Source organism: Aquarana catesbeiana, linkage group LG01, assembly GCF_042186555.1.
Source record: "Aquarana catesbeiana isolate 2022-GZ linkage group LG01, ASM4218655v1, whole genome shotgun sequence".
NCBI classification, from domain to species: domain Eukaryota; kingdom Metazoa; phylum Chordata; class Amphibia; order Anura; family Ranidae; genus Aquarana; species Aquarana catesbeiana.
Genome location: NC_133324.1, coordinates 316,899,291 through 316,926,460, shown reverse-complemented (window position 1 = coordinate 316,926,460; position 27,170 = coordinate 316,899,291). Strand labels below are relative to the sequence as shown.

The 27,170-nt window shown below is 44.0% G+C and overlaps 1 protein-coding gene across 1 annotated transcript in view; it reads left to right on the top strand.

Annotated features, from left to right (window-relative positions):
- LOC141144266 (aldehyde dehydrogenase family 3 member B1-like) overlaps nucleotides 1–26,194 on the top strand; it is a 34,887-nt gene extending 8,693 nt beyond the window's left edge. Inside the window, exons 3-10 of the mRNA XM_073629769.1 lie at nucleotides 10,089–10,199; nucleotides 10,298–10,418; nucleotides 12,266–12,351; nucleotides 16,761–16,842; nucleotides 17,264–17,650; nucleotides 20,088–20,254; nucleotides 23,715–23,814; nucleotides 25,523–26,194. Of these exons, the coding sequence (XP_073485870.1) occupies nucleotides 10,089–10,199; nucleotides 10,298–10,418; nucleotides 12,266–12,351; nucleotides 16,761–16,842; nucleotides 17,264–17,650; nucleotides 20,088–20,254; nucleotides 23,715–23,814; nucleotides 25,523–25,719 (1,251 nt within the window). The 3' untranslated portion in view covers nucleotides 25,720–26,194. The remainder of the gene's footprint in view (nucleotides 1–10,088; nucleotides 10,200–10,297; nucleotides 10,419–12,265; nucleotides 12,352–16,760; nucleotides 16,843–17,263; nucleotides 17,651–20,087; nucleotides 20,255–23,714; nucleotides 23,815–25,522) is intronic.
- Nucleotides 26,195–27,170: the final 976 nt, after the last annotated feature.

The following is a 27,170-nucleotide window of genomic DNA, read 5'->3' as shown; positions in this document are numbered from 1 at the left end:
CTTTGGTGTTTGGCAGGGTTGGACAAGGGCACCCCTGGGTGGTGGATTCCTCACAGTCCCAGAGGAGACAGCCTACAGAATGTCAATTTGGGAGGCCGGATAGTTAATGCCCCCACCCATTCTGTGTTTTCAGGCAAAAGAAACCTCAGGGGAGGACAAATCAAGCCATGAAAAATGCCCTAATTGTGGTACTAAGCTCTCTTAGAGTTACAATAGAGCCTAATGCAAACAATGCATCGCTAATCTGCTAAAGTCTGAGGCAGACTCCCCCCTGGCTAAGTTTCTTGGCTCCTTTTTCGAGGATGAAGTAGCCTCCTACGTTTTAAATCCTTCAGGAAGCAAATCTCCGATGCAAGCACATCAGCAGCTTCAACCAGTAGCACACCTGTAAAAGTACTCTCTTCTCCAGACCCTACAACCTCAAGTCCAGGGGAGCCCCAAGTGGTTAGGGAGCACAGCCCGGCAGTGGTCAGGCCAGTCTCTTCAGACTCAGAGCAGGATGAAGAGCAGGCCATAGCTAGTAAGGCTGCAAAGTACAAATTGTCCCTTTGAAGAATTAGACGATCTACTAGGTGCAGGTTACAATACTCTGGATATCCATGAGGAAGAGTTGCAGTTATCTAGACATGATATGATGTATCTGGGTCTAGGGGGAAAAAGAAAGCAAAAATCTTTCCAGTCTATGACGTCCTCTTAGATCGAATTCATGAAGAATGGGCTGAGCCTGATAAAGCATTTTTTTTTTTTTTTCCAATTCCTTAAGAAGATTTCCCCTTTGACGAGAGCCCAGAAGCCATGTGGAATAATAATCCTAAATTGGACACACCTCTGTCTAAGGTCTCAAAACAGGCAGACTTAACATTTGAAGACATGGGGCACTTAAAAGACCCGATGGATAGAAGAAGGGATATAGTCCTAAAAAGAGCCTGAGATTGGCCACAACTTGTGTCACTAGGAACCACGAATTCTGGCTGGCGCAGTGGCAAGAGCATTTGGTTGCTGGTACCCCAAGAGAACTACTAAAGTAATTTCCAATGCTGTTCAAAGCAATGAGGTTTATAACAGGTGTGTCAACAGAATCTGTCAAGTTGGAAGTAAAATCTTTTCCCGCAAAAGTTTTTTCCAAAGAAATTTTTTTTGCCCCCAAAGGGAAGCACCAACGGCAGAGATAGACTTCAGACTGAAGAAACATTGGCCTGGACAGAAGGGTAAAGGGAAAGGAAGTATTCTCTTTAACCATCCCAGCTAAAACCACAGTGACCTCAGACTTTCGGTGGGAGGAAGATTGAAAGGATTTCTCCCACAGTGGGAAGCTGTAACAGCAAACAACTTTGTGCAAAACAGCATAGAAGGGCTATGAGAAAGCCAGGGCCTTACTTTTTCTGATCGGGGAAATGTTAGATCAAGAATTATTGGTACCGGTCCCAGTTCAGGAAAAAGGGAGCGTTTTTTTCCCCTAATCGTCTTTCAGGACAGCCACCTGAGAGCTTGGCTCCTCCCTTCTGTTTGGAAACACCTGCGCCAGCTTGTATAAATTTCCTCCTCCCCTGCTGGCTCCTCAGTTATTTGTGTTTCCTCCAGTGGGGAGACACCATAGGAACCAGCCAGGAGAGCCAGAGGAGGCTCAGGCAAACATGTCCTGAAAGAGGAGTGGGGACTCCTAGGACAGACCAGAGAGGTTGGTGTACAGAGCAGCCTGGTGAGGCAAAGCCCTGTGAGCAGCAGTTACACTAACCTGGTCAGGAAAGTCGTTTTTCTGATTGCCACCCCCGCATCCCTGAGTGCAGGTCGTCAGGTCGGGGGGGCGGCCTTTTCAAACGCTGAGTGCAGTGAAGCGGAGCGCAGCTCCTGCAGTCTCATACCCCCAGCAGCATGTGAAAAAACAAACATGCCGGGTATTGGGATTGCACGGCCTGTGGCGGGTGACGTCATATCCGGCCGAAAGGGGGCGGGCACTTCCGGGTTCGCGGCTTCCGGTTCCGGGCCAAGAACGCTGAAAAGGAGCCAGGCATGGGCTGGAGAGGAGCCAGACAAGCTGTAGAGACAGCACAGGCTCCGGATGTGACACGAGGATGGCGGATGCAGAGGACCTAGACCGCACTGCTCCAGCAGAGACCAGCTCCAGCCATGTGAAGGTAAGGGAAACCTAGGGTGGAGCTCCCCTGGCCTGTACCACCCCCCCCCCATCAATTTAGGGCTAAGGGAAGGGGGGGAGTAGGTTAAAGGACCCTCATGTGTCAGAGGGTGGTTTCATAGGGCCCCTGGTGAGGCAAGCCCGAATGAAGTGTTGCACTCCTGCAAATGTGCGGGGGAAGGGTACTGTGTATTAATGGTATGGGGTTTTTTTGTCTTATGTCTTTTCAGAAAACAGAAAAAACCAGGGTCTCTCATGTTTCAAAAAAGAGGTGTCCTTCCTGTAAAGTTACCCTTAAAGATACCTGGGAAAAGGCATTATGCAAAGAGTGTATTAGTAAACTAGTACAAGAACACTCTTCAGAGCAGGGTGAGCTAGCGGCGTCAGTTAAGGAATTGTCTAATACCTTCGAATCCTTCAAAACCTTCTTTGAGGGTTTCCAAATGCCACAGCTTTTGACTGCTCCTCTGACAACACCATTACCAAAAACACAGGCAATACCCTCCACGAGTAAGGAAAAAATGTAAAAGTTGCGCCAGCTCTTAGATGGAAGTGAAGCAGCCAACACAGCAATATGACCGTTGCAAAGTGAAAGTTGGAGTGAAGAAGTGTGGCGCTAATGGGTAGTGGGACTCCTGTCGCTGCGGTATTGTGGCTGAAGTCTTCCTAGTGCAGGATGATGAGACTGTTTAAGTAGAATGAGCTTTGAATTTTTCCAGAGGGGACCTATTCCAGCAATTGCAAGCAAAACAAATTGCTTGTCTAATCCACCTGGCAGTAGAGGATTTCGGAGTTTTATATCTCTTCTATTCACCCAGCTCCAGTAACCCCTACAGGGGTATCTTGCATAGCATATAGGCTTGATGCACGGATCATGCAGCCAGGCTCCAACTTTACCAACCGGTATCCAGCTCCTATGGACCTTCCAAGGATCTCCCGCAGCTGGATCGAATTGTGTGTGCAAAAGATCCTTCTCCAAGGGGCTTGGAGAAGGATCTTTTGCACACACAATTCGATCCAGCTGCGGGAGATCCTAGCCATGTCACCCCCAAACCGGGAGAGCCCGCGGAGCCGCCGCCCACCACCCACGCCACAAATAATCCCCCCAGTCGTGGGGCTAGCCAAGGCACCAGGGACAACCGCAGTCCAGTGGCGGGGAACAAAGGGGCACGAAGTGTCTCGGCGCACTACACTTCGTGCCCCTTTGTTCCCCGCCACTGGACTGCGGTTGTCCCTGGTGCCTTGGCTAGCCCCACGACTGGGGGGATTATTTGTGGCGTGGGTGGTGGGCGGCGGCTCCGCGGGCTCTCCCGGTTTGGGGGTGACATGGCTAGCGCTGTCTTTGCCTGTACGGACGCCAAGGCGCAGACAACTGTCTGCCCCTGGGTGCCCACGTCTGTTCTCAGACCCTCTGGTCCTTTATTCCATCGGCAGATTGGGTGAGATGACACCTTGGTCTCCCATTCCAGGGGTGTTCGCCTCTCCAACCGCCACACGGTCCGTGAGATCTGAGCATGTGCGCGCGTTGCATGATGGAACTCGTAGTTCCTAGGCACCGTGCAGTGCACAGCCGTGGCTACCCCTCGTTTAGCGTCCGCACACCTGATCATCATCTGATCAGGTGTGGGGGGTATATGAGTAACCGGCCAGTCCCTCAGTTCCCATGGACGAGGGACGTGCCTGCATTCGCTCTGCACACAGCTACAAGGTAAACTTCTGCCTTTCAAAACACCCTGACTTCATGTTGTTTACATGAATTATTTATTATTCCTTTACATACTTTTTAGAACTTACTTTGGACCGGCCTCTTACTCTGGTGGTTAACACTGATTTTCTCAAGCAACACGGTGTGCTTCATGATGAATTAGGTAATAGACTCCTTTTCACTAGCCTCACCTGTGCCCAAGTACATTTTAAAGCTTCCATTTCCCTACCTTTCTGATCCTCCTTTTTTTCTTTATATTTCATATAGGATCCACGTTTATTTTTATCCCTTTTTCATCCCAGCACCGGTACTATATACCTGTGAATGTACCGCTATGAGAATCTTTTCTTACAGCAGATACCATCAAGTAAGTATAGGCATAAACTACCATATCTGGCCCCAGTTAACAACAGCAAGACCCCTAATATTACCCATTTTTCCAACTAGGCCTGCTTTAAGTGGTCTGCAGATATGGTTCAACCTTGATGTCCTTTCCTTGCTGTGTGCATACATATATCACAGGCACTTCCTGACCTTGCCTCTCTACAGCTTTTAGATATACATGTAAGTCCGCACCTTTTCCAGAGATATAGATACATTTATACCTATTTATATACATATATTTTTTGTTCTCTTTTTAATACAATGCATATATGCGCAACCCTCTATTCCTGGAATAACTACCACAGTGCATTATGACACATGACTATCTTTACATTCCTTTGCCAGGTCTACTGTATGCCCCCTGCAGGCACAATTTACGGCGCGGTCTGCCTGCTCCCCTGTGGGGATCTCCTTGGGTGGCTGTGTTCCCCCTCTCCCTCTCCTCCCTCCCGTCTTGGGCACTGACGCCCCAGGTATGTCCGCAGTTCCGTTTAGTGGTGTGGAGCTTAGGGTTGCATGAATGTCCAGCCACAGTTGCAATGTGTTATTGTTTTTACTATGCAGTGTTTGGTCAAATTAATATTTCTAACATGTGTTTTTATGTCCACCACACAGAATTTTTTATATATATCCACCCTATGAGCTCCTGTTCCCTGAAGAAGCCAATGTTTTGGCGAAACATGTAGGAAAATGAGCCCCCCCTCCTTCAACGGCCACTTGCCATCTGGCCCATTTGACCATTCTTAGGGTCACTTACAGTACATGTATCCACAAAATTTGTATAATTACTGTATGAATTGTTTATAATGTACATTGTATTTATGATAGACTATTAATAAAATTTGTAATTTTAGTATTTTTTGTTTTATCTTTTCTTCCAACAAATTCATTTTGAGAACAATAAAGGAGGGATATCGTTTGGAGTTCTCAAAAGCACCCCCAAACAGATTATACATCACCAAACCCCCAAAAAACAAGGAGAAGGCCAGAGGGTTAATGAGATCCTTAGAGGAGCTCCAGCAACAAAAGGTGATAATCAAGGTACCAAGGGGAGAGAGAGGGCAGGGTTTCTACTCCCACATATTCGGAGTTCAGAAAACTTCAGGAAAGACCAGACCCATCCTCAACCTCAAGCCTCTAAATTTATCCATAACCTACAAAAGGTTCAGAATGGAGTCCATATATTCAGTAAGGGCCCTTCTGCCCCCAAACTGTTATATGGTCTCCCTAGACCTAAAGGACGCATACCTGCACATCCCGATACAGCGGGAGTGTCAAAAATTTCTAAGGTTTGCGATAGAGACGGGAAGAGGAATCGGGCATCTTCAATTTCAGGCTCTACCCTTCGGCCTCTCCTCATCGCCCAGAATTTTTACCAAGATTCTGGCCGAAGCTCTGGCACCATTACGGGTCAAAGGCATATCTGTCATAGCTTATTTGGACGACCTTCTCCTATTTGCAGAGTCGCCCCGGAAGTTACTAGAAAACCTCAGCTACACACAGACGTACTTAGAAAGTCTGGGTTGGCTGGTAAATTTGGAAAAATCCAATTTACAACCCAGTCAGCAAATAGTATACTTGGGGTATGTCATAGATTCAGCGCAACAAAGACTGTTTCTGCCCAAAGAAAAGATAGGGAAAATTCAGAAGGAAGTAAGCTTATTACAAGCCAATATACCGTGTGCCATAAGGCAGATAATGTCAACACTGGGACTGTTGACATCTGCGATTCCAGCGGTCCAATGGGCAGGCCTGCATTTTCGGCCACTGCAGGTGTTCCTGTTAAAAATGTGGGATCACAAGCAGGAGTCCTTAGACACCAGGGTTCTTTTATCAGCAAGGGTGAAAGGAACCTTATGGTGGTGGAGGACAATAGAGAACATAAACAAGGGACGGCTGTGGAATCTACCCATTTCCCGAATCCTAACCACAGACGCAAGTGGCGTAGAGTGGGGAGCGCATTTAAACGCTCAGATAGCGCAAGGGACTTGGGGAAAAGAAGAGAGGAGGAGATCATCCAACTGGAAGGAATTAAGAGCAGTATGGTATGCACTTCAAGCCTTCCAGTCAGAGTTCAAGGGTCAACTTTTACAGGTCAGGTCCGACAATGTGTCAGTGATCGCCTATATAAACAAACAGGGAGGAACAAGGAGCGGAGCCCTGTGGACATTAGCAGAGGAAATCTTGAAGTGGGGAGAAAGAAACCTACTCTCTTTGTCAGCAATCCACTTGAAAGGGGATTTAAACAAAGTGGTTCCTCAGCAGGAAAAAGGTGAGAGAAGGCGATTGGGCGCTAAACCAGGAGGTATTCGAGCAGATAGCTCACAAGTGGGGAACACCTCAGGTGGACTTGTTTGCCTCAAAGGAAAACAGGAAAGTCAGAGCATTCTTCTCCCTGGAAAGAGAGGACGGAGCGCTCGGGGTAGATGCGCTGGCACAAGCATGGGCATTCAGCAAATGCTATGCCTTTCCCCCACCTATTCTCCTACCAGCGGTAATAAGAAAACTACGTACGGAGAATACAACGCTAATTCTCATAGCGCCCTATTGGCCCAAGAGACCGTGGTTCTCTATGCTCAGAGAACTCGCGGTAGAACCCCCCTGGTTTTTACCGATCCAGGAAGATCTACTCTCCCAGGGCCCAGTACACTGCCCCCAAGTGGAAAGATGGAACTTGGCTGCATGGTGTCTGAGGAGCAGTTGCTAGAAGCGAAAGGGTTCTCAGGCCGTCTAATAGACACAATGCTGAAAAGCAGGAAGATGGAGACAAGGAACATCTACCAAAAAGTATGGAGGTGTTTCAACAGATGGTGTATAGACAAAAAATTCAATACACAAGGCTCAGTGGCAGTCCTGGAGTTCCTACAGGACAGGATAGACAAGGGACTAAGTCTTAGCACGCTTAAAAGTCAAGTGTCAGCACTTTCTGTTTACCTGGAGAAGAGATTAGCATCTGATCCGTGGGTAATCAGACTCTTTAGATCACCGAGCAGACAAAGACCGATACAGGGTACAGTTTTTCCAAAGTGGGATCTGTCATTAGTGCTGCAAACTATGACAGCTCACCCCTTTGAGCCACTGGATGATTGCAACCTGAAGATGCTGACGTTTAAAGCAGTTTTTTTGGTGGCAATTACTACGGCTAAAAGGGTTTGTGAGATGGAGGCCCTATCAATCAGGCCTCCCTTTTTTTCAGATTTTTCCGGATCACATAATTTTTAGAATGGATCCGGCATTTCTCCCTAAAGTGGCCTCGAAATTCCACAGAGGCCAGGAGATTGTGTTGCCATCATTTTGCCCAAATCCTTCTAAGGAACAAGAAGTAAAGTTCCATAGTTTAGATGTAAGGAGATGTGTTTTGCATTACTTAGAAGCAACCAAAGATATTAGGAAGACGGACTCCTTATTTATTTTGATTTCTGGAGCAAGGAAAGGGCAAAAGGCCACAAGACGTACCATAGCCAGATGGCTAAAAGAAGCCATTGAACAGGCTTATAGGTTAGGAGGTATGCAGGTCCCAGAGGGTATCAGGGCACACTCCACCAGGGCAATGGCTGCGTCGCAAGCAGAGAGAGCTGGAGCCACGCCGGAACAGATTTGTAAAGCGGCAACTTGGTCCAGCTTTGCCACCTTTGTAAGACACTATAGAGTGGATCTTTGGGCGGCTAAAGATCAGACCTTTGGACGCAAGGTCTTACAAGCCGTGGTCCCGCCCTAGGGGTAAGTGCTCGTTTATCCTCTCAGGTGGCTGTCCTGAAAGACGATTAGGGGAAAAACGAAGTTACTTACTGGTAACGTTCTTTCCCGGAGTCTTTCAGGACAGCCGGGTACCCACCCAATTGTGTATCAAGACATAGAGATTTCCTTACAGGAAATGTGATATAATGAATTGTGTTTATCATATATTCTTGTGTCTCCCCAGCGGACTGGAGGTGCTCTTTAAAGAACTGAGGAGCCAGCAGGGGAGGAGGAAATTTATACAAGCTGGCGCAGGTGTTTCCAAACAGAAGGGAGGAGCCAAGCTCTCAGGTGGCTGTCCTGAAAGACTCCGGGAAAGAACGTTACCAGTAAGTAACTTCGTTTTTTTCGCAAGTGTTTGATATGAAAACCATCCAGAAAATTCAGACTAATTTTATGAATCTCTGGCCCTTGAACTTATCCATCCAATACAAGAGGTTTTGCATGGAGTCCACTTTTTTCAATAAGAAATCTTCTACAGAAATAAGTCCTCATGGCAACTTTGGATCTAAAAGGTGCCTATTTACATATCCCTATATGGGAAGAATATCAAATATTTCTCCACCTAGCAATTCAGATCGGAGACAAGATTTATCATTTCCAGTGCAGGGCCTTTCCCTTCGGGCTGTCACCGAAGCACTAGTCCCCTCAAGGCTCCAGTCCATTATATTTACTCCTTATGGCTTGCTCAGAAGAGGAGCTCCTTCGGGACCTGGACATAGCACAGCCTACATCTGGGGTGGATTATAGATAAAGAAAAATCCAATCCCAGCCCAAACCATTCTTTTTGGGTTACACCATCCAATCCAGAGAACAGAAGCTAGTACTTCCAGAAGAAAATGGCACTCGCTTGAAGCAGAAAATGTGTTGCCTCCAATCCAACCACCGTTGCACAGCAAGGGAAGTGATGTCAGCCCTGGGCTTAATGACGGCCTCAATACATGCCGTACAATGGGCCTGCTTCCACCAAAGGAGCCTACAGAGCTTCCTTCTGGGAGATTTGAGAGACAAAGACCTAGAAGAGGAAATAACAATTCCCTCCAGGGTGAAATGTTCATTATAGTGGTGGAAGAACAGGGAGAACCTTCAGAAAGGGGTACACTGGATACTGTCCATATCTTGCATACTGACCACCAATGCCAGCAGTTGGGGCTGCGGAGCCCAACTCAACCACCGCTGGGCACAGGGCAGGTGGACCCAGAGAGTTTCTCCTCCAATTGGAGAGAACGGACAGCTATCTCCAAGGGATTGCTAGCCTTTCAGGAACAGATCAGGGGTCATCCCTCTCCAGATCCGTTCTGACAATAAGACAGTCGTAGCATATATTAACAAACAAGGGGGATACCAAGAGTCCCCGTTTTGTCAGTGGGCAGAACAGAATCTCAATTCTATTTCTTCGGTTCATCTGAAGGGAGAGCAGAATGATGCAGCAGATTTTTTTTTTTTTTTAATCAACAAGTCTCAAATTAGGAATGGTCTCTGCACCCAGAGGTATTCAACAACAGTGTCATACTGGGGAAACCCAGAAGTGGATTTCTTCGCAACCAAGAATGCAGAAGTCCCAAGATTCTTTTCACTAAACAGGGGGGAGGGGGGATCAGCTCCTGGCAGTGGATGCTCTACAGAACCCCCTGGGCTTACAACCACTATTATGCATTTCCACCCCTCCCCCTCATCCCGAGGGTTTTAGCCAAATTTCTCTTGGAAGAGGCAGTCTTTGTGGCTCCGTTCTGTGGCGCACCCAATTGAAGGCTAATCCCTTCTTGGTCGTCAGAGGGAACCAGGAGAACTTCTTCCTCCTCCCCACCCCCCCCCCCCCCTCTTCCTTTTTTTTTTTTTTTTTTTTTTTTTTTTTTCTTTTCTCCAGTGGCAACTGCAAAGCATTGGCTTTTGCATTAAATTTATTCAGCAGCCGTAACCAGGATAAATAGGGAGGATGAATATTCACTACGGACAGAGATGGCAGGGGTTTCAGCACTTTCACTATCTATCAAAAAGTTATACACCTTTTTTGATTGATCTTTCACTCGAGCAAGGCATTTGGTTTAGACTGTGAAATACAAAATCTCATGTTTTTAACATTTACTGGTAGTTCTCTTCTTTGAATTCACCATCCATGTTTTGTAGCCCAGGTTTGAAACTGTTTTATCAGAAATCACAACTGTAAGAAATGAGGCCATTTATGCAATAAAGAACTTAGAAAAATGGATGAAGCCAGAGCCAGTGAAAAAGAGTATGGTATGTTTTTAATTTGCTCATCCGGTAAAAAATACAAATGGGTCTGTAATTGTATTCAGGTGGGTAACTTTTTTTTTTTTTTTTCTCTCCCAAAATAGGCTTCCTTGCTGGATAGCTGCTATATACAAAAGGAGCCAGTAGGTGTTGCCTTGATTATTGCTGGATGGAGTTTACCAGTGCAGCTTTGCCTTATACCTATGGTTGGTGCAGTGGCTGCAGGTAGATACAATGATGAAATGTGTAAAAATACTTTTTAGGCATTGGCTTTTTAATGTAAGAAAAAAACAAAAACGCTATTATCAAAATTAGTGATCCCCTGCATCAGCATTTCTCGGCAGGCAACCAAGACAGATTTGCATAAGTTTCCAGCAGAATGACCACTAAAGAGGAGACCATTTTCACCACAGATGGATACACCAAAAGTGGTTGCGGAAGCTTCTGATCTATCGCAGAGCTACTTTAGAGCAGCTGGCTGAGGAATTTTGATTCAAGCTGCAAAACTGTCTCCTTACTCAAATCTGTCTCATGTAAATGCAAAAGGAGGCGTACATAGTGTAGTATTTTAACCAAGCTAAATTTATTAAAATAAGAATGCACTTACAGAATGCATGGTAACAAAACAGCGTGTAGCTCCAACAGTAAGCACATCCGAGCTTGCATCTGGCTTGCGGAATGACATAACGTTTGAGGCCCCCCCAACACGTGATGTCATTCTGCAAGCTAGCACGGATGTGCTTGCTGTTGGAGTTGCAGGCTGTTTGTTACCATGCATTCTTATTTTAATAAATTGGCTTTGTAAAATTCTACACTACGTGGGCCCCCTTTTGCATTTCAAACCCTTTTTGGAGGGTATTGCCTTAGGAACTTGGAGAAGTCTATTTCTGTGGATTGTAGTGTATTTTGCTGCAGAGCAGCAAGGCGTTCTGTAATCTCCTTGTAAGATCAGAAAATCTGGTAAGGAGCTTTAAATGTTTGTGGTGAAGAGGCATCAGAAACACTTTGGCGGTGGTGTGATATTTTCCACATAGGGAGAGAATACTGTGGAGGATTATAACCTGGGCATTATTTTATGCACTTTTAATTGCATTTCTATTTTCATTCATGCACTTTATAGACTGACTTTTACATAAATGATGTTAATGCACTATTGATTTATTTTATTACACATGAAATGGGTTGCTCATCTTTTGTAATATAATATTGTAATTTGGACAGTGCACTTTAGTTTACAGCATTTTAGCTTGCACATGATTGGAAGATAAAATCAGCATAGCCTTCCCCTTATTTCAGAGTTTCCCCTCAGATCTGCAGCAATCTACAGTGACTGCACTTCCAAGTGCACTTGTAGTGCAAAGCGGATTTGCCTTTAGTAAATAACCCCCATAATTTTTGTTTTATCCAGCTATATTTACTCAGTGCAACTCATAACATCCAAGCGAAAGCTAGAACACCAACATTAAAAAAAAAAAAAAAAAAATCAAAAACCGAATTACTGAGTTGGAAAAAGGATCACCCTCTCCCCATGTCAGTATTTAGTTGAACCACATTTTGCTTTAATTACTGCATGTCGTTTGTTGGGATAGTCTCTACTAACTGCACATCTAAACTTTGTAATATTTGCCCACTCTTCTTTGCAGAACTACTTAAAGCCTAACTCTTAACAAAAGTCAGGTTTCCATTCTCCTTCACTTCAGGTCCCAGTAAAATCTATTCTATTTTTTTTTTAAGAGGGGTGTGGTTGTTACTGAGACGGGAACATTGCAACCCCTCACAAAGGCTTTAAACCTTACTTGCACTATCCAAAACAAAATAGTTTTGGTTGGGCTTTATGTAAATTTTTAAAGTAGTTCAACGTATATTGCATATAATATAGATTAGCAAAACTGTCAGACTGCTCAGCACTGTTATGTTTTAAGTGATCAAAAAGATTTGATGGTAAATGCCAAGCAGTAAAAAAAAAAATTAATGGGAAAGATTACAGTCGTGGAATAATTTTGAATCCTTTCAATGTGTAGTTAAAGTAGTTGCCTAATACCAAATTTCCAACATTTTCTTTGTGTTGACAGGCAATTGTGTAATGATGAAACCTTCAGAAACTTGTTCCCACACAGCAAACTTGCTGCACATGCTCCTTCCCAAATACATTGATAATGTGAGTGTGGAATTATATTGGTTATTGTATATGCTGATGTAGCGCTACCCCCACTCTACCCCCCCACTCTACCCCCACTCTTGGTCTAGCCCCGTGTGAAGCCTCATCCTCTTTGACACCACCAGTATACCTTTCTGTAAACCTCCTCAGGCACAGACTGTATTGACAGGTTAAGGTCCTAAAAGTATAACGGAATATATTGGCACTTTAAGACAATTGGCAATCAACACTATATCAAAGATATAACTGCCCTTTTAAGTTCTTTAGTAAAACGATTCAGACTCCAGCTTATGCTGTGACCCCCAAGAACATAAACCAGTAGCTCTTCGTATTAGAAGAAATGCCCCAAGTGGCCGACATTGAGTAATACAAACAGATCAAACTATGCCACTTGAGAGCTCTCAAACAAGGAAGCTAGGTTTAGGCCTGCAAGATGAAACTCTTCCTGTTTTGGCTATGGGGCAGGAAGTGAAGGGAAAACTCCGCAATGGGACCCAAATGGTGGTGGTGGGGAGCTATAACCCTCCCTTACTCTATCCAAAATGGTGGGGGGTATGTTTTTTGCCTATAATTCTACTTTAATAAGACTATTTTACAGTCCCCTTGAAATCCCCACCCTCCCTCCTTTACAGTTACCAAAGACAGCACGGTTATGAGCCCATCTCTGTCTAGGGTTGGTTTAAGGAGCATTTTGGCAGAAAAACTGCATGTAAACCAGACATTCCAAGCCTCCCATGAGGTGCGGTAGTCTCATGCACATTTGCAGCGGCACCCGCAAGCGCCTCCCGATATCCTGGAATGATCGGTGCGGCAGGGAAAACAGCTGTGAACACCGATCTCCCTGTATAGATTTTTAGCTGAGATTTATCTCTTATCTCATCTCTTTCTCACCCCCTCCCCCAACAAAATCAATACATAAAAAACGGCCACATACCCCCTTCCCCAGGAGCACTGTGAAAAAATATTGAAAGAGTGATTTAAAAAAAAAATTGGGGGGTGGTGTGGAGCACCACCTCCCCTGAAATGAGTTATTGCAGGTTGGGGATGTCTGTGTAAACATATCTAAATGCTAGGCGCGTTTTTAGTGCTTGAGGTGTTTTATTCAATTTAATGGGCAGAATAAATTATTATTCTGGCCAATAAAATGCATGCCCACAAGCTTGATGTGCATAAACACGGCTTAGGCACATTTTTGAAGTTGCTTTTCTCCTAAGGAAAAAAGCATTTAGAAGTACCCCAATGTGCTTGAAGCCTAAAGGCCCATATACACACTTTTGATTTTTGGACGTCAATTGTGTTACGACGACCGATCGTCCACAAATCTTACCATTAATACGATGCTTTCCACAGCCGATTTTTACTTTTTCGTCATACAAAAGCTGGATGTGCAGACTATAAAGTTTGTCGAATGTGAACTCGTCTGATTTTCGTACAAAAAAAATCTTAAGAACAAGACTACGCATGCTCAGAAATGAGAGAATACATACAAAACTATTTAACACGTTGCGTCACTTCTGATGTTGTATTCTGTCAAACGAAAATTCTCGTATTGTTAGTAACCTCTTCACTTTTGACATGAGACTAGCATGCCACAAAAATTGGACGTTTTGTCGTACAAAAATCAAAGTGTGTGAGGCTTTAGTCATGCTCCAGACTTCCCATGTCTGGCTGGGAGGATGCTGCTGTCAACGAGAGCTCACTGGATATGAAGGGGCTGTACATGGAATAGCTGTCATCCCTGGGCCAAGAATGGAGCAGTTGTGCAATGCAATAAATCAACAAAGAGCAGTTGCTTGTAGCAACCAATCAGGTTTCAGTGTTCAAACTGTAATGGTAAATTTAGAATTCTGGTTGGTTGCTAGAGGCAACAGATGCTCCCTTTTTTTGGCTTGGTATATGAAAAATATTGGTTAGTTGCTAGGGGCAACAGATGCCCCCATCACTCCAGTCTTTCCAGCTCTGCACAAGGCTGATGCATATCCTCAAATATTCTATCCGCCCCTGGCCAGGTCTATGCACTGCTACAGGAACCTGCGCTTCTGCATGCATCCCCTGATCTCAACAAAACTTACCTGCCTGGAGGAGAACTTGCTATTCTGTGCATGCTGCACCTGGTAGGAGAAAAACACAAGCAGCATTAGGGAAACTATGACGGGTATTTTAAAAATTGAAATACCCAGCAAGTTACACGGGATTTGGATTTTAAGGCCCCCCCCCCCTTCCCAAGCCCTAAGGCAGCTGCCTTCAGGACTGGCTCCCCATCATGTGACCACTATGACAGCCACTTTCAGTGGTCAGAATGGGCAGTGTGTGTCCCCACACACTCTCTCCTGTGCAGTCCTCAGCTGAAAACAATGTAATTGGCAGGAGTGCATCACATGCAAAGAGCACAGCTGACAAGATTTTGGCAGGATCAACAGGAATTTTCCTAGGTCATCCTCCGGCACAGGTTATTTCAGAGATGGAGCTGCCCACCTGCTGAAGAAAACAATAGAACTAGAGTTTCAAAGCCCTTCAGTAGCTCCCACCCATCAGGAGATGAAGACGTAAAGGCATAGGGAGAATGCCTGCCAATAGGTCACACAGCCCCACACCTTTCTACCTCTTATTCCGTGACCTTATGGGCTCTTCAATCAAAAGCCCTCTATTAATTTCCGCTAATCCCATCCCCCCCCCCTTACTCGTACCAGGCTGGTGGTTCTGGCAAGCCAAGACACAGGTTCCACCTTTAGTAGGAAAAAGATTTATTTGTCAGTGCAATATTTGTGTTGAGCCAATTGTTCCCGTAAATTTGTTGTTCAATTGTTTTATTGAAGGAAAAGTATAGGTGATACAAATGCAAGATCACTAATGGACTAAAGACAAATAAGTTGTACAATGGTAGCCATATAAGGCCACAGTTAACATCCAAAGAAGTCGAGAGTGAATAAGCAGCACTAAAAATACTGTAAAGTTGCATGAGCAATACGGGAGTACAGGACTCGAATATGCAGTCCATACATAAATATTCAAGGAGAAATGTACTAAGGATCAATAGACTAACAATGTGAAAAAAAAAACTTCAGTCACTAAAGCAACAATGGAGTAAATGCCCAGTGTATTTTAAAGCTTTGGGATTTGGCGGGTTCAAAATGGGGGAAGTATGGGGAGGGGAAAAAAGGGGGGGGGGCCTGGACTCATTTAATCTAGGAGTAGTGCAACAGTGTGGTTGAAAAGGTACAATAGAGATGCATATGAGGAGCATCAGCACCTATTATCAAACGGCTACCAGAAAAAAAGAGGGCGAGTCAGGTAGAAGAGGAAAGGGGAGGGAAAGCCCCAGGTACCGCCATGGGAGGATTGAGGCACATCTCTTGGACAGGAATGATTTGCTAATCACAGAAGCAATAAGGATTCATCAAATTAAGTGGGAGATAATGGGTCACCCACGGGGTCCAGGAGGCTTCAAATTTGGCTACTTTGTCCATAATGTCAGCCTCTATTTTTGCATGCGTCATGGCTTGTGTGACCTTGTGCTTGGTTGCGAGGACACAGAATAGGGGTTTTCCGTGCCTTTGCCAAGACCTGTTTGGTCACGGTTGTATGTTTCACTTCATTTTAAATAACATTGGTGTGCCCTAATGCCTTTCCCCATATAATGCTCTACCAGTGTACTGCAAACTTTATTTCAAATCTAAGCCCTAAAAGGTCACACAATGAAGATTCTCTGTGGGTTGAGAACAGCTAAGTATATGGCTGGTCGGGGATGCTGAGTTAGGACATTGGGGCTGGGGCCCAAGAAGGATAAGGACAATAATGGTGCAGTTACCGTTTTAAAGTGTATGCCCAATTACTACCAACAAGTCTGCTTATTGCTCACACTAAATGCATTCTCTCAACTGCCATAATCCTAAGTGTACCTAGTCTTTCCTCCCCTATGGTCCCTATTATCCATGGACCAAAGTTTAAAAACACTTTACAGCATTCATGTTAACTATTTTTAATATATTGTATTGCTGCATATCTGAGCTTTTCAGCGAGTCAGTTTGACTGGTACCATGATACTCCAGTACAGAGACCTATCACAATTCTTTTTACATAAATAAACAAACATGTATAGATCTATAGTTTAACAGGTGGGTTGTTGTTTTCTCTTATTCAAATATAATGGGCCCTATGTACAGTATACTTTTTAAGAACAGAAGTTATTTGACCACAGTCACCAATCTGATTCACGCTCTTATAGCAAGCCTGCAACTGATTGGTAGCCGAGGAGTAGGACCTCTTTAGTTTTAGTGACAATACAATGATCAATCATGTCTTAATAGGGAAGCATTTTTTTTGGGTATGAAGTGCCTAATGTGACCAATTTTAATGTATGTGCTATAACTTTTTTTTTTTTTTTTTTTTATTCATTTGCGGTATTTCAGAGCTGTTTCCAAATGCTTTCTGCAGGACATGGGGATCTGCTGGAAATTCTAGAGAACAAGTTTGACCATATCTTCTTCATAGGTGTTGAACCTTTTTTTTAAATTCCTTTTTTTTTTTTTTTTTTTACATTGTTTGGTTTAGGGCTTGTGGGAGAGTCAAACACCCTCCATCCTGACACTACTCAATCATGACTGGTGGTGCCAGGATGTGTATTTAGAGCCGAAATCTACTCTTTAGGTAGCATATGGACTCGCTAAGTATTAGTATCTTAACGTATAAACTATAGATTTCATCTAGAAATATTACTGTTTGAATCATTGGCATTCTTTAAGATAATAGTGTTTTGCAGTACATCAGAGAAGATGATCAATGGCTTTTTAAAGCATACATGATAAAAGCCTGTTGTAGCCAAATAACAGTATGCACCTCAGAACAGACACTATAGTTGACCCCTGATCCTCTTTGTGGAGATATTATATAAGTAATGTCCCCTGTGTTCCAGGTGATCGTTTGACTGGCAGGCAGGTGATGCAGGCAGCAGCCAAACACATTACACCTGTTTCTTTGATTCTTGGAGGAAAAAATCCCTGCTATGTGGACAAGTTATGTGATCTTACTTTGACTGCCCATAGGATTGCATGGGCTCGATTTATGAATGCTGGTCAGAATTCACTGGCTCCAGAATATTTGCTGTGTCATCCAGGCTTAAGGGACCCTCTGATTCAGGAACTTGAATTGTGTGTCCATGAATTTTATGGCAAGAACCCACAAGAGTCTGAGCATTATGGGCGTATAGCAAGTGTTGAACACTACAAAAAAGTCAAAGATTTTTTATCCTGTGGCAAAGTGGCATTTGGGGGTCAGACTGATGATCGTGAACGCTTCATAGGTATGTAAAACAATTATGAAGCAAATCCTCTAATTTTTTTTGTATTAGTATTTGCATAACCATTGAAATTCTCACTTTCCTATCTGTGTTTGTAGGATGCTAATTTTCTGTCACCACCATATTCTGCATTTTGTCAACAAAAATTAGGGTTGTGGCATATTTTCTGGAGTAAGGATGGGCGAACGATTCGGTCTGAGCATGAGATGGGGCTGAACATTTGCCTGTTCTGTCATTTGCCGAACACCCGCATTTGCAGGGTGTTCACCCCGAAGAACACCCTGCAATGCGCTGAGCGCTGCACAGTGCATTCTGTGCCCTGATTGGGCAAAGCTTTGCCCAATCTGGGTGCAGTGTAAGCTGGTTGAGGAGCGGGGCTGGGTAGCTGTCGCGTCCTTAACTGATGATTGGCTGAATTGGGGGAAAAAACTTTATTTAAAAAAAAAAAAAAAAAAAAAAAGTCAAACTTTCTTGTGGTTATTACTGTTTGAAACTTTTTTGGTGAATGGGTCGATGTACCTGATACCCATTCACATAGTGGGGGCCTTGTTAAAGGGGGGGGCTTCCAGATTCCGATAAGCCCCCCCAACACACCAGACAACCACAGCCCAGGGTTGTCGGGAAGGGGTCCTTGTCCCCATCAACATAGGGGGCCAAGGTGCTGTGGGGGGGGGGCTCTGCCCATTTTGAGGGCATGTGGCCTAGTATGGTTCAGGAGGGGGGTGTGCTCGCTGGGGGGGTCAACCCACACCATTTTTAACTTTATTTTTTTTTTCAATAGCCGGGTATCGGCAATTGTAACTGAGTCATTTTTTTAAATGGACGTTGACTTTTATAAAAAAGGGGGGAAAAAAGTAATTTTTGCTGTAGCGTGTTTTATGCATGCTGCAGATGTGCTACTTTACAGGCACATTAAGGAGACCCCCCAGGGACTATATTTTTAAAGGAATTTTTCATTTTTATTGTTGTACTTTAAGCATAATTAAAATCTCCTGAAAAAAACAATAGTTTAAAAAAAAAAGTTATTGATACATGTCCCCCAGAGCAGTACTCGGACCCCCATACCCCTTTTTATGGCCAATTACTTGCATAAAAGCCTTCAAAATGGCCACTTTTGATTCTTCCTGTTCGGCTTTCATAGACTTCAATGGGGCTCGGGTTAGAACATTCCTTCGGTTTGTGGCAGAACTCCCGAACAGAACAGGGGGGGTATTTGGCCCATCACTATTCTTGAGGACTAGAATAACGCCAAAACATTCCAATTATGCCTTGTGTTTATGCAGCTTATGCAGTGTGTATTCCACTGAGGTTGCAGGTCAGGCTAGGAGTCCGACCTCCCTCCATGTAATCCTGCAGAATAAGGTGAGAAAAATCTCAGCCACTGCACACCATGCAAGCCCAGCGTGTAATGGTAGATCACAGCCTAAGCCAATCTCCCAACATATTTCACCCCAACTGCGGGGCTTTGTCATGGAGGACCTGGGTGGGTGGGGTGAAGCATGTTGGGAGGAAGGCTTGGATGGAGTTAGGCTAAGGCTGTTATCCCCCATTACACGCTGGGCTTATATGGTGTGTTTGGTGGCATTTATTTAAGAATCTAAATCTCCACTTTTAAAGAGAGACCAAGTCACAGAAAAATTGAGTATTCTTAATGCTTACTTGCACCAGTTTTCCCTTTTCATAACTTGTAATGTGTTTCTGAACTTGCTAGCACATTTGACTAGTCCGTTCCCTAGCACAGCTCCCTCCCTCCTTACACGTCATAGCCCTTTTAGGAGTATGCTGGCTCCCTTTGTCTCCCCACTTATTCTTATTTGTAGTAACTGGAGGAGTGAAGGGGAATACTACAGAGTGACGGCTCTAAGTCTGATGGGACTGCTGACATCGCATCCAAGATGGCAGGACAAACCAGCAGTCTCAGGTCTTTTGGATGTCTACACAAGGGGGTCTTTCACAGGTAGACAACATGCATAAATGCACATATAATCTTATGGAGAGAGTATTGCTAAATGAATGGTCTGGCAACTGTTCTAGTGGTGCAATGTGTGTACAGTTATTCCCTTTTATGACAAAACCGTTTAGAGTGTCCTATCATCACTGAGCTCAGGTAATGGGTAGGACAGCCTTAAACTGGCAATACACTGAGCAAATTATGTCCAGTACCTAATAACTGGCAGAAATGTGATCATTAGTTGGCCCTGTCAGCACTTCAATTGGAAAATCAAAGGGGCTGGGCAGAAAATTGACAGGTCACGTGACCATGGTTTTTCTCCTATCTTTATTTTTTTCATTGAAATAACTGGCTATCCTAAAGCAAGTAAAGTGTTATGCACATGTTGGTGTGTGTGGTGGTTTTTTTTTTTTTTTTGTCACTGTTTTCCTCATATTTCTAGATGTGGGATTTAAGGCTAGATCTTTTTAAATAAACACTTGTTTTTAGCCCCTACAGTGCTGATAGACGTGAAAGAAACTGATGCCATTATGCAACAAGAAATTTTGGGGCCAGTGCTGCCAATCTTAACGGTGCAAACACTGGAAGAAGCTATACAGTTTATGAACAGAAAAGACAGACCTTTAGCAGTTTATGTCTATTCTAATAGCCAAAAGGTAAGATTTATTTTTGCCCCCTCAAAAGTTTAGCATAATTTCTTGAAAATGTAATCAAAGTAGTTTTTTGATGACTTTCATTAGTTTACAAGCCAACCATGTCAGTCTCCAGATTAAAGTGGTTGTAAACCGCAGATGTTCAAAAACAAAAAAACCTGCAAGGCAATGGCATAATGTGCATTGCACATTATGAAATGCTCACCTTGGAACGAAGTCCTCCAGTGCTGTAAAGTAGCCGCTGAGAGGGCTGACATGTTCCAAGTCTTCTGGGTTCATGAGCTTTGGTGCTGTGATTGGCCGGGGCCACGATGACATCACTCGCATGCGCGCGGGAGCCCTCAATTCTGGCACAAAACTCTGAAGTTCCGGCAAGGTATACCGGACCTTCAGTGCTCATGCGCCAGTGATGTCACTGGCTGCATGCAGGTCGAATATCATATCAGATATTCATTTTACCTACAGGTAAGCCTTATTTTAGGCTTACCTGTAGGTAAAAATTACCAAGTGGGGTTTTCAACCGCTTTAAATGGAACATATTTTGTAGCTTCTCCTTCTAGTTACTAACTGTATATTGCATAGTGAAATAAGCATCCTTGCTGGAAGACTTCTGAATGTTACATTACACAGCTACAAAGAGTTTTTTGTTGTCTGAGAAATTTAGATACAACTGTATATATGCCTCTACAATCCAAGTACGCCAAAACTCTTTTCTATGATCTATTCCTCTCTTAACTCCTCTACATCCCAAAATCCACACACACCAAAAATGAGAACCCGCTAAACTCACTTAAAGTGTTTGTTACCTCCCAAAAAAATGAATTAAGATGCAGTTCCCTTTTTAAAGCATGTTATACAGCACAGTGTTTGTGCTGTGTAACTTAGCCCCCCGTATCACCTGAAATATCTAGCTGATCCTGCCTGGCTATACCCTCCCCCCTGTAAACTGACCACGGTATATCATGGCTGCTGAGCCCTAACACCATGGTCAGTTTGCGTGCCTACGTCATCCACAGCCCTGCTCTCTGCTCTCCTGTGTCCTTCTCCGCCCTCCCTGCCTGTCTGCTCTGTCCACTCCACAATCTTCCCCTCCTGGTGCAATCACATCTATAATATGTGTGCCTGTGCTGTATAAAAAAAGCCGATTTTATAGCGTATAACAGGGCATCTTCCGGCCCTCACGTGACTCCTGAATCTCTCCTTTGCATTTGGCTAGGGTCAGTGTCACTACTGGTAGCATGAGGCGGTACCTGGACTCTATAGAAGTTGCACAGGCAGTCCCAACTCCTCCAGGATGGCACATCTGCACTTGCCATGAGGTTTTGCCTCCCAGCACAGTCTCCAGAGCATGGATGAGATTTCAGGAGACAGGCAGTTATTCTAGGAGACCGGGCTGTAGTAGGTCCTTAAACCATCAGCAGAACCGGTATCTGCTCCTTTGTGCAAGGAGGAACAGGATGACCACTGCCAGAGCCCTACAAAATGACCTCCAGCAGGCCACTGGTGTGACTGTCTCTGACCAAACAATCAGACTGACTTCATGAGGGTGGCCTGTGGGCCCCTTTGCTCACTGACCAGCACCATGGAGCTCAATCGCATTTGCGATTGAACACCAGAATTGGCACCCTGTGCTTTTCACAGATGAGAGCAGGTTCACCTTGAGCACATGTGACAGACGTGAAAGGGTCTTTAGAAGCCATGCTGCCTGTAACATCGTTCAGCATGACGGTCAGTAATGGTCTAGGCAGGCATATACATGAAGGGACGCACAGACCTCTACAGGCCAGACAATGGTATCGGGATGAAATCCTTGGACCCATTGTCAGACCCTACGCTGGTGCAGTGGGTCCTAGGTTCCTCCTGGTGCACAATTCCCAGCCTCATATGGCAAAAGCATGCAGCCAGTTCCTGGAGGATGAAGGAATTGATACCATTGAATGGCTCCCAAGCTCGCCTGACCTAAATCCAATAGAACACTTCTAGGACATTTTGTTTCAGTCCATCCGACGCCGCCAAGTTGCACCTCAGTCTGTTCAGGAGCTGATTGATATCCTGTTCCAGATCTGGGGGAAAAAAAATACCCCAGGACACCATCCGTCGTCTCATTAGGAGCACGCCCCAATGTTGTCAGACATGCATACAAGCATGTGGGGACCATACAAACTGAGTACCCTTTTTGGGTTGCTGCAATGAAATTTCAGCAAAATGGACTAGCCTGCTGCATCACTTTTTCACTTAGATTTTTGGGGTGTCTTTTAATTCCGCACTCTGTAGGTTGATGATTTTCATTCTCCATCAAAACTATGTGGCATACTTTTGCATGAACTTTAATGGCACCCCAGTCTTAGTCTGTAAGATTTATTATTGAGTTGGCCCACCCTTTGCAGCTATAATAGCTTCAACTCTTCTGGGAACGCTGTCCACAAGGTTTAGGAGTGTCTGTCTATGGGAATGTTTGGCCTTTCTTCCAGAAGTGCATTTGTGAAGTTAGGCGCTGATGTGGATGAGAAGGCCTGGCTCGCAGTCTGCGCTCTAATTCATCCCAAAGATGTTCTATTGGGTTTATGATCAGGAGCCTGTGCAGGCCAGTCAAGTTCCTCCACCCCAAACTTTTTTTTTTTTTTTTTTTTTTTTTTTTTTATCCATGTCTTTATGGGCCTTGTTTTGTGCACTGGTGAGCAGTCATGTTGGAACAGGAAGGGGCCATCCCCAAACTGTTCCCAAAAAGTTGGGAGCATGAAATTGTCCAAAATGTCTTGGTATGCTGATGCCTTAAGAGTTTCACTGGAACTATGCGGCCAAACCCAACTCCACACCATAATCCCCCCCCCACCCCCACCCCCACCAAATTATTTGGACCAGTGCACAAAGCAAGGTCCATAACAAGCGCACGCATGTATGCATAAAGCCCTTTAAAGTACAGTTCCTTTCTTCACGCAGCTAGGTACTGCACTGTAGGGGGAAGAAGAGGGCATGTCATACTCCCTCTCCTATTACTTTCCCTTTGCCGGGGCTGACCAAGCTCTTTGCAGTGCCGATGTACAGTTCGACGGGAGATCAGGATCATCGGACAGCCCTTTTCTCCCATGATCCCACGGCACACCTGAGGACCTATGGCGGCACCCCAGTGTTCTGCGGAACACCGGTGGAGAGGCTGGCCTGGACAATCCAAAAACAAATGCTGCAGATGCAAAGAGAAAAAAAAATAGCAGAGGTAGTTGCACATAAGGACCCAAAATATTAGTGAATTTACTTGGATAAATCCTAGCTTCATAAATTAGCTTATACTTGGACATAGCTTCAGCCATTAAAGCCAGGAGTATTTTGGTAGTGGGAGGCAGCCCAATACATTTTAGTTTTAAGGATGCTAGCATTGTGCCTGTTGCTTTTGGTTGCCCTTTTTGTACCAATGTACAATTATTTTGCTTGCTTCTGAAACAATCAGTCTGTTTCTTGTTCTAAGGTCATTGCAGAAGTCATGCAGAAGACGTCTAGTGGAAGTTTCTGCTCAAATGACAACATGATTCAATGTCTGTACACAAGGTTGCCATGCGGTGGAATAGGTTTGTATGTTTAAGCACTGTTAAGGCAAGATACTTGTTGGTTATAACAGAACAAAGATTTTCTTCTGATGGCATAATGCATGGTTCTATAAAATGAGGAGTGGGGAAGCGTAGAGATTACATTTACAGTGCAATAACTCAATCCTCAAGGGGACTAACAGTATTAACAAATAATATATGAATACTATTTGCACAATGGAAACCTTTCAAAGCTGGAGACTTAAGAAAAATGACAATGGCTATTTGGAAAATGTATGATTTCACTGTCTTCAATATTGTCACAGTTTAAAAAATTAAAAAAAAAAAAAGTTTAGTTGCCCTTTAAATGGCATATTTTAAAGTATATCTAAACCCAAGAACAAAAAACATAATATATTGAATCTTGCCAGTCTGTAGATGTGCCTGCATTTTTTTTTTTTTTTTTTTTTTTTAGGCCAAGTACATTTTTCTGCAAGTACAAAAAAAAATGCCTGTAAATCTTGCCAGATATCCAGTGTTCTTTGGGACCTCCTTTGCACCGAACTGAAATCTCAGTTATCAGCCAGCTATCTTCTCTCTGTAAACTACAATATCCCTTGAAGCAATAGAGATGAAGAGAGGAGCAGGCATTTGAAGTCCAAATCAGAAGAGCAATCTAGGGTAATACTGTTTCGCCATAGATACAGTGAGTGAACGTTGTCACTATAGGACAGGAAGTGTTGAGGAGCAGCAGAATCTCCAGGTGAAAAATAGGGCGGGAAGCTGTATCTCTGCTAGAGGTACAGACTGACTTTACCGCACTGAGGGGCCAATGGATGGGGCCACGTAATTGTAAAATCTTGGATGAGAACCTTCTTCCCTCAGTCCAGAACATTGAAGATGGGTCATGGATGGGTCTTTCAGCACGACCATGATGCAAAACATACCGCCAAGGCAACAAAGGAGTGGCTTAAAAGGCACATTAAGAGCCCTTTCACACTGGGGCATTGGGGGCGTCGGCGGTAAAGAGCCGCTATTTTTAGCAGCACTTTTCTGCCACTAGCGGGACACTTCTAACCCCTGCTAACGGCCGAAAAAGGGTTAAAAGTGCCTGCAAAGTGCCGTGGCCTAGCCAGTCTCCAGACCTTAATCCTATAGAAAATTTATGGAGGGAGCTGAAACCTCGAGTTGCCAAGCGGCAGCCAAGAAACCTTAAGGATTTAGAAGATCTGTAAACTAGAGTGGACCAAAATCCCTCCTGAGATGTGTGCAAAACTGGTCACTAACTTCAATAAACGTCTTACCTCTGTGCTTGCCAACAAAAGTTTTCCACCAAGGTGCTTGCCGAGGGTTTCTCCACCAAGTACTAAGTCATGCTTTACTTGGGAATCGAATACATGCTGAACTGAAACTCTCTTTATAACATTTGTATCGTGTTTTTTTTTTTTTTTTTTTTTCTGGATTTTTAGTTGATAGTCTTTATCGTTTAAAATACACCTATGATAAAAATTTATAGACCCTTCATTTCTTTGTAAGTGGGCAAACTTACAAAATCTGGAGGGGATCAAATTTCCCCACTGTATGTGCAACTTGTGTGGCTGGGTTTAGAGTAGAGTAAGCCTGTTGCTGTGCAGTGCATGGAAAAAGCACAGGTTCACGCTAACAAACTTCTCTGTAGATTTAGGGCTAACCTTTACATCTACTGTTTTTGTTTTCCTTTTCAGGCTTTGATATATATGTTGTTTTTCAGGAAACAGTGGAGGTGGATTCTACGGTGGCAAGTTCGGCTTTGATACCTTCTCTAACAGTCGTGCCTGCATGCTGCGCAACACTGCGGTCGAGTGCGTTACTTATCTCCGATACCCTCCCTATGCTGAGAAACAGCTTCATCTAATGCAATGGGCCTGTTCGCTTTCCAGAACTAACAGCTGGTGCAACATTTTGTAGGAACCAAGAAGAAAATGAGCACCTTTCCACACATCTAGTTACTACATTCAGTGCCCTGTGCAGGCATGTGAATGTATGCATGGATTTTTTTTTTTTTTTTCATGTCCAGATGTCACGTGCACGCTTTTTCAGCAGTATCTGGGAAGACTGATTTTAGGGACTCGGTGGGGCAGGGGGTATGGGTATTATACACAGACAAAGTTCTTGGGGAAATTGCAAACCTAAACGGAATGACAGAAATGTAGGGCACAGATATTTCCCTTGTTGAATTTGATCTTCTCACTTTCTCTTACTGAATGGTTTTACATGTACTGTCATTAGCATATAATTTTTTTTTTTTTTTTTTTAAAACCAAACATGTACTTGGCTTTTAAAAGGCGAGGACTGTTCTAGCACCTGAAATGCTTACATCCCATATTTATAATTCTGTATGCGGTTCTAATATATACATTTTTTTTCAATTAAAGTATTAAGTTTTCATTAAACGTGTATGCACGCATTTATTATTTCTTTCCTGATTTGCATAGATAACATTTAGTGTTTGTTAAAAGCTCATGGAGTACATTTTTTAAGAAAAATAACATTAGATGCAAATCGGGCTGCTAGTCGGGAAGTTGTGTATTTGTGCCACCCACCCCAGCTCTTGGAATCTTGGGTAGCAAACTGATGCTTCTGTAGAGATTTACCAGAGGAGATGAGAAATGTTCACTTAAATTGAATGCACAAGTAAGCAGGCCCCTCTGCCTCTTTCCCTAAGCCTGTACCTTCCTTGCCCAACACCACACCAAGGCCTCAACATGCTTGATTCTAGACACAGTACACTTTCTACTAACAGGGGCTGCTTTCAGCTTGTCTATTGATGTTGCTAATGTCGGCAACCTGGAGTCATGCTGTCCTCTGTTGCTAAAGTATCTTCCTTCCTTGGAGTCCTCCTTTACTTTGTTTGGGTGTACCTTGTTCTCTTCTCTTTCAGTTGAGGTGCTTACCACAGTAATGCATTACTTTTTTTTTTATAGCCCAAATTACCCCATTTTAATATATTCTGGTCACAGAGGCCACAAGCGCTCTCCCACACCTTCTGTAGCAGATTCTGTGCCTGACTTTTAGTGGCTTCTGTACCATCAGCCACAAAGACTGGTAGAGTTTCTAAAATCTCTGCCTGAACCCTGAGGTGTTGCAGCCCATTCCTGTTACTCCCAAGGAGGCCATTTTGGCTCTTACTGATGCAGTGTGTAATACTCTGAAGCCGCAGGACCAGCCTGCTTCTACCATTGCTATTGCTAACCTTGGGTCATTTAAGACTTTTAAGCCTGCAAACCCTTTTATCATTTTGCATCCCCATTTACATCCTCTAAGTTGTCTGCCCCCCAAGTGCTTGCTGGATTTGTATCTGGTGACATTTTGTTAACAAATGGTCTATTCCTTCTCTGGATTCAGCCATGCTTTGCCAT